Genomic DNA, 15,200 nt, shown 5'->3' with positions numbered 1-15,200 from the left:
AAGTAGCTGCTTGAAAAGTGTCTGATGTTAAACCAGGGATTTTTAACAAAAACACAGAGTCCAAGTTGTGTTAAAAGAAAATTCTTTAATAATTTAATAATATAATTCTATAATATTTATAACAATATAATAACTCATGGCACATGAGTTCCCGCACCACTCTCTTTCAACTAACCGTTTTAATCAAAACATATTTAAATTCTAACACCAGAGCTTAACAAACAAACAAACAGCAGTTTAATCTAATCACTAAATTCTTTGTAGGTGATAAGAGTTTCAGACAAACAGAGAGACGTTTGACAGAGCTGTCTTCACAGTCAAAAACAAAAATCAAAAGAGGTACCTGATATATCCACAAGCAGCACTGTTAAACAACATAAATAAATACTTTGGCCACAGAACGAGATCAAACCATCGCCGGTTCTTTGTTGGTCGATACGTCTTTGTCGGGCAGCAGATTGATCATCTGCTGGTTCTTCAGTGCAACTTTCTCCTTTGCCCTGAAAACACACAAAAAATGACATGATGCACATTGAAGTATCATTTCATTCATTTTTAAGAACAAATGTTGTTGGTTCTCGCTGCTCAAATGTGAGGATTTGCTGCTTTTCTTTGTCGAACATGATAATAAACGGAATATGTTTGAATTTTGTTCTGTTACAAAAAAGATTCAGGCATTTTTCAATATTACATTTTGTCGACAATACAGTTAATCAAGAAAATAACCTGTATGTTAGTCAATAATGAAAATAATCCTTAGTTGCATCCCAGATTGAACATATATATCTTTAAGAAAAATATGACAGCATCATCAACATAATATGTAAGAAACTGCACCCAGAATGTGTATATACACACAAATATATACTTACACTAGACAGAAAGACAAATACACAGCATGGATTGTGCCAAAATGTGTCTAATGAAGAACCTTTTAATTTCTTTATATGCTGCCTGGATTCAGAAACTCACTTTTCTGGGAACTCGATGTCGTCGATGGTGTCGGGCAGCGGCACCCCCCTGGTCTCAGGAAGCAGCAGCACCAAACCACCAGCCAGGAAAGCCAGAGAGCCTAAAACACACAGTCCGACATTTTCTTAACTTCAATAACACATTAGCTCTTTTAATGAGCCCGGTGTAAAATTTGGCTTTTGTTTGAAAATGGAGTAAGTAAAAATGTTTTGGCTTATCTGGGAACATGTTAATAACAGAACTGGTATCCTTTTATGAGTCTGTGTTTTTCTGGCTCATATTTAGTTACATTTTGGGAACCGGTGCCTTTCAAAATATGCCGAATCAGCTACTAGTCGTTCCTGTCTGCAGTCTACTCATGGATGAATAAAACATTGTCACTGTAATGTGATGATTCTCTATGCTTTTAAGTGGATTTATTGGTATTTCTTTAAGATGGACATGGGAGATGATATCATCCTCAGGAAGTGTAAATCACACTGAATAACATCAACGTGTTTCATGTCAAACCCACCAAAGATGATGAGTGGCAGCTCCAGCCAGATGACGGCCAGTCTGTAGAGCAGGAACGGAGCTACGATTCCTCCAACGTCACACAGAGTCGAACACACCGACACTCCCAGGTTCCTGTACAGAGAAGAACAACTGATTACTATTTATACTTTATTTCTCTCTGTATACTTTAGAGGTTCTAGATTGCAACAAAAGTAATACTGCTTGCTTCATCCTGCTCTCCAAGCATGTAGGAGAACCTGCACTGGCCACGAAACTCTGATAAAACATGACGATGCAACGTGGCGGCCTCAACACAAGAGGACCTGCGCCCTCTGTAGACATAAACAGCTTATTCTAAGATAACAAAAACGCTATTCTTATTTTCAGGTGACTATATACTTAGGAAAACATACTTATGAATAAATATATTGCATTTCCGCCATGTTTTGCCAAGAAATCCTTGCAAATCTTGCACACATACAGTCTCAGGTAGCTCCTCTGACACTCAAGAGATGCATTTATCATTTTTATTATTCTATTGAATAAACTTAAAGTCATCCCAACTCGTATGCTTGCAGAGAAAACTTAAAACTTTCCTATTCTAGTGCAGCAAAAAGTTTAAAGGTTGGCCTGAGGGTGTAACCAGTGGACAGGGCCTTTTCAGGAAATCTCAGTTTGGAAAGTTCAACTCATTACTCAGATTTTCTTTGAACTAAACGCCAACATTAACATGCTGATGTACACATGCTAAAATACCAAGTAGTACAGTAGCTAAAATAGCTTGTTGCAGAAATGTTTTTTTTTTAACTTGCTAACTTTTAGCATGAATGTTGCATGATAGCAGCAAATTGCGAGTGCATCCCTCCCAAACAAACAGCTAAGAGCGTTTGTCCATTTTACCTGACAAATGTTGGGTAGAGCTCAGTGTTCACGAACACCACCATCTCAAAGGCCATGGTGATACCCAGCCGACCGATGCAGGCCACCACCGTCTTAAACCAGAACATGCCTGCAAGGGCAGAGAAGAGCGTACAAAGAAAATGTTTGTTTTAGAGAATCAAGAAATTATAATATCTGATGACATCTGAGTGGCTTGGTCCACGTCTGCAGACTCACTGTCAGGAATGAAGGCGGTGATGAAGCAGGAGGCTCCAGCTACGATGTTGGCGGAGGCGAAGGGAATGCGTCGGCCGATGCGTTCGATGGTGAAGAGGATGAGGAAGGCGGCGGGGAACTCCACCAGGCCAGAGATGAGGAAGTCGATGTAGACATTTCCTCCCAGAATTCCCAGCCTCATGATCAGACCCTGGTAGACCACAGCGCTGGTGAACCTGGACGAGACAGAGGGAGAGTTGTACGTGTGCTACTTATACAAAAAAAAACAAAAAACAATCCAAGTAGCATATAAATAATCACTTCTAATAACAAAAAAGAAGTCATACTCACCAGTTGTAGCTGAGAATGAAAGTGTGTTTTCTCATTTTTGGAGTTCTGATCAGGTCCATGAAGGAGGCGGTGCTGGAGTCTGCGTTATCATCTGTCAGAGTCTGCAGGACCAAACATACACTCTGAGTAATGTTGCTAACATACAAAAAGGTGTATTACCTCTAATACTTCGTGTCAAACCAGCGGCTGTACCTCGATGTTCTTGGACAGAGTCATCTTGTTCTCTTTGGCCATGTTCTCAGTGATCTCCACGGCCTTGGCCTTCTTGTTCTGAGAAAGGAGCCATCTTGGAGATTCTGGGATAAACCTGCAAATACAAAACTTTCATGAAGCTCTCCTACTTAAATAAAAGCAGCAGAAAAATACTTCAGCAAAGCATAAAAATCAAAGCGTAACCAGCGTCTCTCACCAGTAGTAGGACAGGAAGAGGATGTAGGGGACGGTGATGACGACCTGCAGCCAACGCCAGTCTGTGATGAAGTAGGCGAGCAGAGGGAGGATGAGGATGCCGACACTGAAGAACATCTGATAGATGACTCCCACTGTGCGTCTGAACTCCACCCCCACGATCTCTGTGACTGAGAGAGAAGTTCAATATGTCGATTAATGCTCCAGATGTGACAGGACAAAGGGGGGGGGGGGGGTGTTTCTCTAAATCGCAGCTGTGAGATGAAATGTTGTTCTTACTCAGCACGTATCCGGCCACCCAGCCTCCCTTCACTCCGAACCCGTAGAGCGTCCTGAAAACCAGTAAAGACACGTAGTTTGGAGCCACGGCCACCAGGATTCCTGCGATCCCGTTCAGCAGGTTGGACATCAGGAAGCTCATTTTCCTGCCAAACCTGAAGACAGAAGAAGACCCAAGGCAGACAGAGACAACATCAGTCAGTAATCAGTTTAACCAAATAAAACGGTGAATCTGCACTGTCATCACGCCAGCAATAAAACCAGACTAACCAGTCAATCACAGACTTACCTGTCAGCCAGGTAGCCAATGGCGATACTTCCAACCAGGAAGCCGACGTTCAGAGTGGCTTGGTACATGTCCACCAGCCACGCATCTTGACACACCAGGTCAAACTGGACCAACACACAAACAAATCAATCATAACATTCATTTCTCTTATTATATTATTTCTGAACCTCAAAAAAAAAAAAAAAAAAAAAGATGGTAAAACTTTCTCCAAATGAGGTAACACTTTATAACAACCATCTTTAACCACTGGTTTAGTGATAGTTAATTAAACTTTAGTTAATAGTTATTTCATTGATAACAAACAATAAAATAAATAAAAAATACTCAGTAGTATATTACTGTAAAATTAACTTTTTCAAGCAAAGAGTAGTGTAAGGGGGTGACAGAAACAGTAATAATATTACAGTTACTAATCTAGGTAACTTTTTTCACCTGTAAGCTACAGTATCTTATAATGACATGTGCGTGCAGCAGGTCAGGGTGGGTCACGTCACGTCGGCTGCTCGCCAAAAAGCTGAATGAACGACGAGAGAGATGGAGAGAGGCATTGCTTCCCACAAGTATTGTCATTATTTTGAGTTTGTTTGTCTCCTCCACAGGAGAGAATCTGTGGTGATTAATCTAATTTGAAGGCCACACTCAGAGAGGTCGACAGCCAACATCTGGACAGCAACAACAACAAAAGAAAAAAAAAGCTGTCCGAGTGTTAACAGTTCACTGGATCAGCAGTTCAACTCTGGGGCGCAAACGACATCGGCACAAAAGTCATATAACAAGAAATTAGTTTTAATACCAAGTAATAAGTAAATTAAAATTATTCCTTTTTAAAGGAGTAATAATAAAAAGTAACTAATTATACTTGTTGAGCAATTTTCCCAGCACTGTCTGTTAATGATGATTATTTATGAAGTGTTAACGCCCCAGAAAGATATTTGATTATTGAGTCTCATTCCATGGACATCAAATGTAGACGTTTTGGGTCGGTAAAATGTCCCGAGCTCAGCAAAAATAATGAGAAAATAAGGAAGTACAGGCAGCAGGCAGAGTCTCTGCAGATACAGCCGACACCACACAAGGGACTATGTTTATATGAGTCTATACTATGTTTTTGTTTTTAAGAAAATGTTGCATATTATGCTTTGCTTCCTGTACTTCTGCTGCCTCTCCAAACTGGAGGAGTGTTGACCATCATCTACTGTGAGTAATGCAAACTATCCCTTTAATAACGGCCTGTTGCTATATTTTTTTATTCATGTTTTTCCAAGCTGCATCTTATTGAATTTTATTTCTGACTTCTTGAGTTTCAGTAGCCCCCAAATAGATAAGATTGTATTTTACTCTTTCCCCGTTACTCACCTCGGTAACAAAGGACTGTCTTCCCTCGTAGTCGTATTCCCAGCCCTCTTTGCAGCCAGTTGTGGGGATTCTGCTGAGGTCCAGTTCCTGAGTGTCACAGGTGAGCGATGTGGCGTTCCAGTCCACCTCGTACTGCTCACAGGTGCTCTGCTGCACAACTCCAGAGCTGTTGACCAGCGGCACCGTCAGCCTGCGACTGTCCACCAGGCTCCAGCCGCACGCCTGCCTCCTGTCCACCACCGCGGAGTCCCGACACCAGTGATCTGGGGTGAAACCCTGGAACACAATGCCAACGTACACACCGGCCCAGGGCATGGACACCATACACAGCAGGGCGAAGATTCTCTTCTGACTGCGGCCGAACTTCCCGGCTTCTTCGAGGATGTCGTCAAAAGTGGTCATGGTTGTAGAGGTGTTGTTTTTTTTTTCCCTCACAACTGCAAAAAACTACTGACAAATTTAAATCTCAGTGTCTACAGCCTTTCCACTGTGTCTGCTGATCCTCCCTCTGCAGACTGACCACTGAGACATCTGTGCTTTGGCTTTTTAAGAGAACCAGCAGGAGCAAAGGTCCCCAGAAAGACGTCGATGCTTTACGCTGGTGCAGTGAAGCACAACAACACGTTTGCTATCACATTTTTCAGACGTCAGACCGAGCGTGTGCCACTTTAACCTGGCCGAAATCCTCCATGGGCTGCACATGGGTTTATTATCATAAATGCATCAACATGGACACATGGGCCTGAGTGTGCAGCCTGTTTCTGCAGCTCATGCACATGTGCACACAGACAGTATCGCTGTCAATCAGTTAACATTTAATCATAGCTACGGGAAGTCAGTTAGACATAAAGATCTGACAGAAAAACATAAACACAGCACCTGTTTTAAAAAAAAACATCAGTCAACAGATGCAATATAATCACTTAAATTAGAAGGTAGAAGGTAGTTTGTGATCAGTATGTAATAAGTTTTGCTCAGGTTTGTATTTCTTCAAACTTTTAGTGTCAGAAAGTTGGGGGACTTTTCCTTTTAGAGGAAGTGGAGCCACCATCACTGCTTTATTAACCAAACATGTGTATAATATGAAGCACATGCACGCTGCCTTTAACTGGAACTCGTGAGCTTGTGGTCACGACATGAGAAGTCCTGAACACGATACGCACGAGGTGGGAAGCCCAGACCGCAGACCCATGGAAGATTTTGCGAGAGTAATCATTTCAACCCAAACCGTGATCTTTCTTTCACCTTAGATTAGTGTTTTTTTGTCTCTGCATTTGTCTCTGGAGGTCGTCCACCAGTCAGAAGATTGGCAGCTCAATCCTCGGCTCCTTCAGTCCACATGTCGAAGTGGCCTTTGGCAAGATATTGAACCCCAAACTGCCCTCGATCGCTGTTCCATCGATGTGCGAGTGGTTGAATGGGTTTTTAAATTATATAAATGCAAGAACATATTCAACCAAAGCATTGCCACATAATAAAACACTTTTTTTTGCGTGTTTGTACAATGTGGACATTGAAGAAACAAGTCTTCTTCTAGACAACCATGTAGAGCAAGGTTACTCAGCCTTTTGTAACTGAAGGCCCACTTGTAGTTCTTAAAAAAATTCTAGGACCACCATTTTAATTAACTGAGAAAAAATACAACATGACAAAAAAGGAGAAAAAACAAACTGGGCTGTGACGGGATTTTACCACATTCAACACAATGTGCTTTTGGCTCAGCATCACTAGCTAACATTATGAATCCAAATTTAATGTATTCAGGGTCATATGTCCTTATAACACGCTTTGGAGCTGGTCTCTCACATCACGTTTTCCTTTCACAAGTGATCCATCTTCTGTCATGAATGTTAGCTAGCTATTTGTCTCTTCCTGTCATTGAAACCAGTCATTTTAATTTGGTGTTTTTTATTTGTGTGAATTATTGACAATATTTTGATATCAAAATAACTATTTTTGCAAAATTACAAAAAGAAAATGTAATTTTAATCCAAATATTTGGCTGCACCACTGCCTCCGGGGCCCACAAGGCGGCGCTCTGAGCCCCAATGGGTGAGAATGGTTGATCTAGAAGAGACCAAGGCTAACAATTTAGCAAGCTAGCGGGTGTGGAACATGACTTGGGGAAAGCATGATGAAAAGACGAGGCCGTTGGGAAAAACTGAAATGGCAATACATTAACTTCCTATCCTCCAAAAAATTAACTCCATTTGTGGAAAACCCACCAAACTGGTCATAACAGGTGAACCTGGGAGATTCCAGAGAATTTCCACTTCAGACGTTGTTCACATGGACTCGTGAACACGGTAAAGACAAGTCCATTGAAGTCCCAGGTACAGTCCGTACTGGCTGGCTGGCTGTCTTCATGGGATCTGGTCTTGATCCTGGTCCGTCTTTGAGTCTTTTGGAGTGAGTTGAGTCATTCCGAACAAGTCAAACTAAATTTAAGGCTCAGAAAGTCATTTAAATAAGTCCAAGTCTAGTCTCAGGTCCAATTCAAGTCATTTAAGTCAAGCCAGCTAAACTGTGTGTCATTCAAGAGAGGTCAACTTTTGTGTTGTTCAATAAGTCCAACAAGCCACGAGTACTTTTAGACAGTCTAAAGTTGTTGAGAAAGATCCAAGTCAAGTTGCAAGTAATTTCATAAAAGTCCAAATCAAATCTGAAGTCTTCAAGATGCATCCAAGTCATGTCTCAAGTCCTTTGAGACAAGTCTAAGTCTAGTCTCAAGTCACTCCAGACAAAGGCAATTTTCAAGTAGTCCAAAATACGTCCAACTTAAGTCTTAAATCCTTCAAAGCAGGTCAGATCAAAGTATCACCCTTCAATATAAGTTGAAGTCATATCTCTCGAGACAAGTCAAGTCTCAAGTCATTAGGAACAAGTCCAGTTCATTCCACACAAGTCCAAGTCATGTCTCATCATTCAACTGTACTTTTAAGTCAAAGTCAGGTCTTCATTTTTTTGATTTATGTTTCTGATTAAACCACAACGTTGATAAACAGCGGATCTTATTTATTCAAATAATGCAATATTTTTTACATCAATGTTTTTTTTAAATAGGAAAACAGGCAAAGAGCTGAAAAACATATCAGACAACATAACTTACACCAACTAAAACATAATAATGATCCCCCATAGTACCGAATCATCACAGAAAATTTCTTGTGCTTCTTTTAGTCACAATGTTCTCCAAGCTTGTTTGTCTGATTTCGTAGGCTGAATTAGTTTCGTTTAACCCCAAAGCGGTTCTCTGCTCGAGCGTAGACGAAAAAAGCACAAGAACGTCCAGTCATTATCTTCACAGGAAAGAGAAGGTTCAGTACAGTACCATGCAGATGAGCCACACACAAACTTTGGTGCTAAATACAGCAGAAACAGACATTAATGCGACGATGGAAAAGGACTTCACATACCGAACGGTTCCATCTGCTTCTCTGAAATGAGGAGAGCTGCTACGTCTCCTCAGCAGAGATGAGTCGAGTACAAAGATGCTTATTTTTTTTTATCCCGGCTCAAACCTCCTCCTAACAGGGTCAGGAATCTAAAGTAAACAGCTGAGGTCCACAAGAACAAATTAAACGTAACAAAGTGTGTAAAGTCTGCCAACAACAGGCTCGATTTCAGAACTTCTGCTTCTGAAATGATATTTCAATAATAAAGATGGATTTTAGACATTTCACTGGACCCATGTGTAATTGTTCTTTGGAAACTTGCCCCATCTACTATGTACTATCACCTCTATTTTTATGCTCTCAACAAAGTTTTTGTCTACCTTTAATTTCAGATCAGTAATTTAATGATATGGTTATCCAACAAAAACTTTCCAAAATTAACAGTTTGCATAACAAGTGAGATTTTAGAGCAAGATATGAACAAACTTTCAATTCTTCTTAACAGTTTCACTCAAAAAATGTCAAAAAATGTTTCTGAAAAGTTACATTTTAAGTCGTGATCTGAGAGATAATAACACAGGAAAATGAGTTACTGAGAACCCACAGCAAAGGGAGATGTTTTCTATTTCTTAATTATGAGGGCACATCCTAAACTCCTCCATATAAAATACCGATGTTTCTGATGCTAATTCCAGCTCAAGGTGTTTTTTTTTTTTGAAATCCTTTTGTGATTTTTTTTTTTTGGTGGCATCTTACAAAAACGTCTTTAACAAATGCAGTGTACAAAGTCTTAGAAATACCCTGAATGGTGAAACTTCTTTAATGATTGATAAGAGAGTTTAGCAAGGACATCACCTGTTTTGTTGATAACTTTAGTTTCTGTGGACTGAATACTGAGAAATCCCAAAAGCTCTTCTACCGTCATTTCCCTTCATACTGCAGACCATGTAATCAGTGTACATACTGCAATAAATACTCACAATCTGTGTAAGTGCACTATACTTGTGATTGCAAATCAATACAAAATATATATTAAAAAACAAACAAACAAGAAACAAACCTACAAGTGCTCTCCAAAGGTGATGCGTTCACTGGAAGTTTATTTGGAGTGGTTTAATCCATCTGTTTCTTCTTTCAGTTTGTTTGACCATGTGAGAATAACACCCGTAGTAAGTATTAGTAGCAGGTCTGCAACTAATAATTATTTTCATTATTACTTGATCTATTGATTACTTCTTTCATTAATCAGATATGTCTAGAAGAACAAATAGTGAAAAACTCTCACAGATTCCCGGAGACCAAGGTGATGTTTTCAAACTGCTTGTTTTGACCAAACAACAGGCTACAGTTCAAAGTAAAGAAACTAAAGAATATTTGGATTTTTTTTCTTGATAATCAACTCAAAAGATTAACTGTCAATAAAAAGCTGTTGCTGACTAACATGATAACTGACTAAACGTTTCAGCTTGAATGACAGCAGCTCCTCAAAACTGAACCGAATACTTTAACAAAGGAAACTCTGAACGCGAGGCCGACTTATTACAGTTTTCCCGAGCGTTCAACCTCATCTCACAGCCGTCATCAGCAGATAGACACGGTTTAGTTGTCAAAAAAACGAATTGACAACAATTGTCAGAAGCCGAATCTGCTGTCAGAAGAAGTTAAAAACTTCAGAAAAGGGACCTTCAGTTAAGATTATTTTCACTACCTCTATTTTAAATTGCTAAACTATTGGAAAATCAGTTACTTAATCATGACAAAATAAATTTCCAACTCAGTTTAAATGAACAATATGTAAATTCAGCCGCTAAGAGGGTCTCTCACATTCTCTGAAGCAATTAGCAGCTGGCTAGCTACAGTTAGCAGGACACGCACAGTTAACTTGAAAAAAATTATGATTTCCTCTGTTTGAACGCTGCTGGACACATTTGGGATAATATACAAACACAGCTTAACAAAATAAATAACATATGTCTAGTGTTTTTAGATATTTTAATGTGGATATGTTTCATATGGCAGCTTTAAGTTGGGTTTTGGACTGATGTTCAGTCGTTACCTTGGAGTGAAGGAAACTTGTGATGGGCACTTTTCAAATTCTTTCTGACGTTCTACACTGTAATGAAAATAACTGTTAGTTGCAGATTTAAAAAACATAATATTCTGAACACAGACGGGTCCACCATGTTTGGTGAAAGTTTCAGGAAACCATGGAGAATTATATTGTGTAAAAAAATCAGCTATTTGTGAGTTTGCAAATTCCTAAAGTCTGCAAACTAATTCAGTAAACCCAAAAGAATAAAATGATAAAAAATAAAAAATAAAAAAAAAAATCACCACCAACTACACAACAACTTGTTTGGCTAGAATCAAAGAAAGGAGCTTGAATGTGGGACGGCATCCAAATACTTCTGTTCATACTGTGTGGGCTTTCTCATATCCCTATTATATGGGAACACTGCAGTCGGAGTGTGAACATTTTTTAAACTGAAATACGTCTGCCCTGTATCTCATCGTTACTGACATCCTTTGTGAAAACACTACTTTCATTGTTAAGCAGAAAATATGTTAAAAGTAAGTCAACTGCCTGCGTTCTTCAGACGTTTATGCTTCACTTCTTTCTTACATGCATTTGGCGAAAAAGGGCTGACTTCGGCACCACAAAAAACTTGGCTTTGCCGAGATAAAATCTCACTTTTGATGCAGCAACATTGACAATCACAGACCTGAATACCAAAACTGAGCCTTCAATGTAAGAGAGCGTGCAAGCGGAAAACCAATTCCCAACTTTCCATACATTAGTGCCAGTGGCTGTAGAAATATGGCTTTGGCGGGAGGGGGAGGGGGAGGGGGGGGGCTTCAACACAACCTAAACTAACATATCGCTTTCAACCCGCGTCCTCGTTGACCGTCCATTCACACGTAAGGCCACCTCTTTTTTCGCACAGAACAAAGATTCGTACAGATAATCAGCTCAGACAACCATTTAAATAATCATAAAAACAAATGTGTGAGCAATTCACCGGTGAGGACAACAAACAAACAAACAAACAAACAAAACGTCCATATTATAGACCATTATCATCTATGTACAATGTCTCTGATCAAAACAAGACAAAAATCAAATCTGTCGCCGGACATGATTCATCGATGAAAATGCAAAGTAATTTCATCATCAGGAAGGCATCACGCTTTCTTTTCAAGGGGAAAGAAAGAGAAAAGATCTGCTCTTATTAGCAACTGTAAACAGCAAGAAAAGACTTCATTCCCTTTAGAAACAACAAGCCGACACCTTCACTGTCTACATCCAGGGGACTGAACCAGGCTCCCCTTTACTTTCTTTGATAGCTGCTGTTTTTCTCTCAAAAAAATCTGCTGAATTGTTTCACTTTCAGCTACGTAAATGCACATCTCACCACAGCTATCAAATACAGTCCTAATGAGCCAGTGGACAAGAAAAAGAATCAACTCTAAAGGCAACCAAAGTCTTTCCTCTCACTGTCTGCAATAAGGCATGCAGATGTCCGTTAATCGATGCTACAATAAAGTGCTAAAGCAATGGCACAGCTTAATTTCAAAACTCTAGAAGAAAAGAAAGACATCATATAATTTAAATTTACATCTTTTCACTGACATGCCTTATTGCAGAGACAACACGCTGAGAAAAAGACGCTTTCTGTGCCTCTGGGGTTGATTTTGAGGCCCTGTTCACTCCTGGTATTAACATTCGTCTTGGTTGATCCAAGCGGACAGCTTTAAGTAAACGTTCGAACGCACCCGAGATGGATTGAGATCCGATCGCTCAGACCACATTTTTTCAGGAGTGCGTGCAAGAACGTGTCCTGGGAGGCATGCAAGGGAGGGTAAATACAACATTTGGTTTACTGTAACGCAAATTAGGTGTTTGGTCTCTCTTACCTCACAGATGTTTGTGAACTAGTAACTGCAGAATGATTCCATGGAGAAATTCTACTATTTCATTGAACGCGGAGAAACTTCATAACCTTTGCAAAATGGCTACAGCTAATTCTTGTCATTTATCGTTTGTCTTCTTTTAAATATGGCAAATGTTGCACATTAAATTGTTACTTCCTTTGTGCAAAAAAAACGTGTCCTTTTGTCCCAGTGTGTTGGCTACTTCTGCTGGGATGAACACACACTTACATTTGGTCATGCAATACTGGCCAAGCGCAGCTGTATCGGCCGATATCGGTATTGGGATACATACTGTCCGATATGCAAACTTTTTTTTGGCAGTTTTTTGGCTTTTTTAGTTTTGTAGGCAGCATTTTAAATATATTTGGCTATTTTTCTTAATTTAAGGTTAATTAGGTTTCTTTATTGTCCCCTCAGAGAAATCTGTTGCACAGCACGAGTTTACATGAAAATATATTTATTTATTTTGTATCTGTGTTTTTTTTAATCTATAGTTATTTATAATTATTAAAAATAACAGTTTAAGTTTACTGTTTTAGTGACCTGATGTCATGTTGGGAAATAAAGTTTACTGTTAAACTGTAAAATGTCCTGCTTTTTGATGACCACATTTGAGGGATTGTTGACTTATTGGCCAATACATTAATATTGGAATTTTTTTACCCCCTGATTTCGTTGTGGACATCAGCCCCAAAAATCCAGTATTGGTTGGATCCCAAAAAAGAAGGCATCTGGGCTTTGCAAGTGGAAATTACATATAAAGCAAGGAGGCGAGATGAGATCACCAGTGGACACCGGTCGAGAGGTGTGAATTGATTCGCTCAGAGCTGCCCACGTGTGATTGGATCACCAAGGACGCATGTTAATACCAGGTGCAAACAGTCTCAACTGGCCTGTTTGGCCTGTATTAGATAAATGTGGCAAGACTGAAGTAACTTTAGTGAAGCAATTTCATTATTTAATTTCATTATTATGACAGAAAATCTGAGAAAATAGGACGCAGATCAAAAAACACTCTGCAGAACACTTTAAATAATCAGCTATCAATAAATAAGAAATCATGTGCTAACATCTGTAGACAGTGGACTGGATAGAGTCTGAGTAGGCCAAGTAAAGGTGCAGTCCAACAAAAACAAAATGATCCCAAAACAGAGGAACGGTTTCTGCTTTCATGTTGTTGGTATTTCATCGTTGTTGCTATGATGGAGACATTCACTGAGAGAGTAGAGTTCAGATTGGAGGGAGCGGGAGGGAGGAAGTGACATCACACCCTGAGGAGGTCCTCGTCACTGTCATCCTCGTCCCGTTTCCTGTTGGCTGCCGTGTTGTTACCGTGGTTAAGGCCTGAGGAGCGAGGTCTGCTGCTCTTCCTCTTCCTGTCTGAGTCTTCCAGGAGGCCGACCAGGTCCTCGTCACTCTCCTCCTGAAATCAAAGACGTCCATGAGGCTTCAGGCACAGGTAACAGTAACACCTGGACAGATGTTGGAGACACTGACACTAACCTGAAGGAAGGCGCTGCGATGGGCCACAGACTGCCTGGAGAGTCCGGAGGATTTGACCACTCGCACCCCCGGCACGCTCAGCACCTCGTCCTCGCTGTCGTCGTCCTGGTCATCCAACGAGAACGAGCGCAGGCCGTCTGTGTTCACCGGCTTGGTCGTGATGTGACCATTGCCATGGTTACTTCTGCCCCGGTGGGAGGATGAGGAGGAGGATGTGGGAGGGGCTTCGAGCTCCTCCATCAGCCACTCCATCTCCTCTTCACCCCCTTCTTCATCCATGTTGACCTGAGGATTTTAAGCAAGTTTAAACTGAAATTATACTTTGTGAGTCTGTTTTACTGTATGAAGGACACATAACTTGGTCTGTATTTCTATTCTGTGCCTCACCAGATATTTACAAATACGTGTTTTTAAAAGTAGCTGAAGAAGTGATTGACTCACTGCCATATTTCAAATTTTGAGAGACAAATCTATGAGCCACCTGTATGACATAATTACAAAGGTGTGCAGATGCACGAGACAAATCAAAACCATGCGAATGACGACATGAACTAAACAGCTGCATAAATTCTGCAGTGTCTGGAGTGAAACTTTCCCTTTTACTTTCATAATGTTGGTCTAAGATTGGATGAAAAGATACAGAGAGGCAATATGTCCCACTGGAATCAGAGGCAGCTTCCTTTAAAAGTAAAAATTCCAATTAATAAAGTAGTTGGCTGGAAAAGGGCGATTAGCTGGAGGACTGAATTCTGAGTCTCCAAAAAATTTAAAATTATATCAACAAAAATATATAAATGAAAGACTTTAATTTTCGTTCTCATTTTTCTCAAGTTGAAGTAAAAGAGCTAAGACTTTTTCAGTGCACACAAAAAGCACATTTCTCTCAAATGTTACAAACTGTGTCAGTGAGCACTTCTCATTTTATGTTTTTTGTTGACTGCAATTCATTCATTAGAACTAACAGCCTACCTTGGAATATTTATAGGAGACTTGGTTTCCTCTCCTGCAGCAGCCAGCAACTTTCTGGATCACCAGCTCTCTGTTTAGAGACGAGAGCAAGACAGAAAAGCGTGCATAAAAATTCAACAAGGTTCTATCAACAAGTCAAGAAAAATGTCCTGCTA

General features: G+C 40.0%; 2 protein-coding genes across 2 annotated transcripts in view; both read right to left on the bottom strand.

The window, feature by feature from the left end:
* Positions 1-237: 237 nt before the first annotated feature.
* LOC146314629 (solute carrier family 22 member 2-like) lies at positions 238-6,103 on the bottom strand. Its single transcript, XM_084738121.1, has 11 exons — positions 5,246-6,103; positions 3,890-3,993; positions 3,601-3,755; positions 3,323-3,491; positions 3,106-3,220; positions 2,914-3,014; positions 2,584-2,798; positions 2,368-2,476; positions 1,487-1,599; positions 973-1,072; positions 238-500 (listed from the first exon to the last, which is right to left on the bottom strand). The coding sequence occupies exons 1-11, from the start codon at positions 5,645-5,647 to the stop codon at positions 407-409; spliced, it is 1,677 nt and encodes a 558-aa protein (XP_084594247.1). The 5' UTR covers positions 5,648-6,103; the 3' UTR covers positions 238-406.
* A 6,581-nt stretch (positions 6,104-12,684) lies between these two features.
* The window catches only part of igf2r (insulin-like growth factor 2 receptor), a 56,033-nt gene continuing 53,517 nt past the window's right edge, over positions 12,685-15,200 (bottom strand). The window contains exons 49-51 of the mRNA XM_084737998.1: positions 15,046-15,115; positions 14,077-14,361; positions 12,685-13,996 (exon numbers count right to left, since the gene is read on the bottom strand). Of these exons, the coding sequence (XP_084594124.1) occupies positions 13,838-13,996; positions 14,077-14,361; positions 15,046-15,115 (514 nt within the window). The 3' untranslated portion in view covers positions 12,685-13,837. The remainder of the gene's footprint in view (positions 13,997-14,076; positions 14,362-15,045; positions 15,116-15,200) is intronic.

This window comes from Lutjanus erythropterus, chromosome 15 (assembly GCF_056507025.1).
Source record: "Lutjanus erythropterus isolate fLutEry1 chromosome 15, fLutEry1.hap2, whole genome shotgun sequence".
Taxonomy (NCBI): domain Eukaryota; kingdom Metazoa; phylum Chordata; class Actinopteri; order Lutjaniformes; family Lutjanidae; genus Lutjanus; species Lutjanus erythropterus.
This window is presented reverse-complemented; position numbering and strand designations above follow the sequence as displayed.

Bases quoted from the DNA above. Each gene is read 5' to 3' on its own strand.
- LOC146314629 (XM_084738121.1), bottom strand. From the start codon at position 5,647: ATGACCACTTTTGACGACATCCTCGAAGAAGCCGGGAAGTTCGGCCGC. The intron at 3,221-3,322 runs GTGAGAGACGCT...TTGTATTTGCAG, and splicing joins CTCTTCCTGTCCTACTACTG to GTTTATCCCAGAATCTCCAA. The intron at 2,799-2,913 runs GTGAGTATGACT...TGTCTCGTCCAG, and splicing joins TTCATTCTCAGCTACAACTG to GTTCACCAGCGCTGTGGTCT.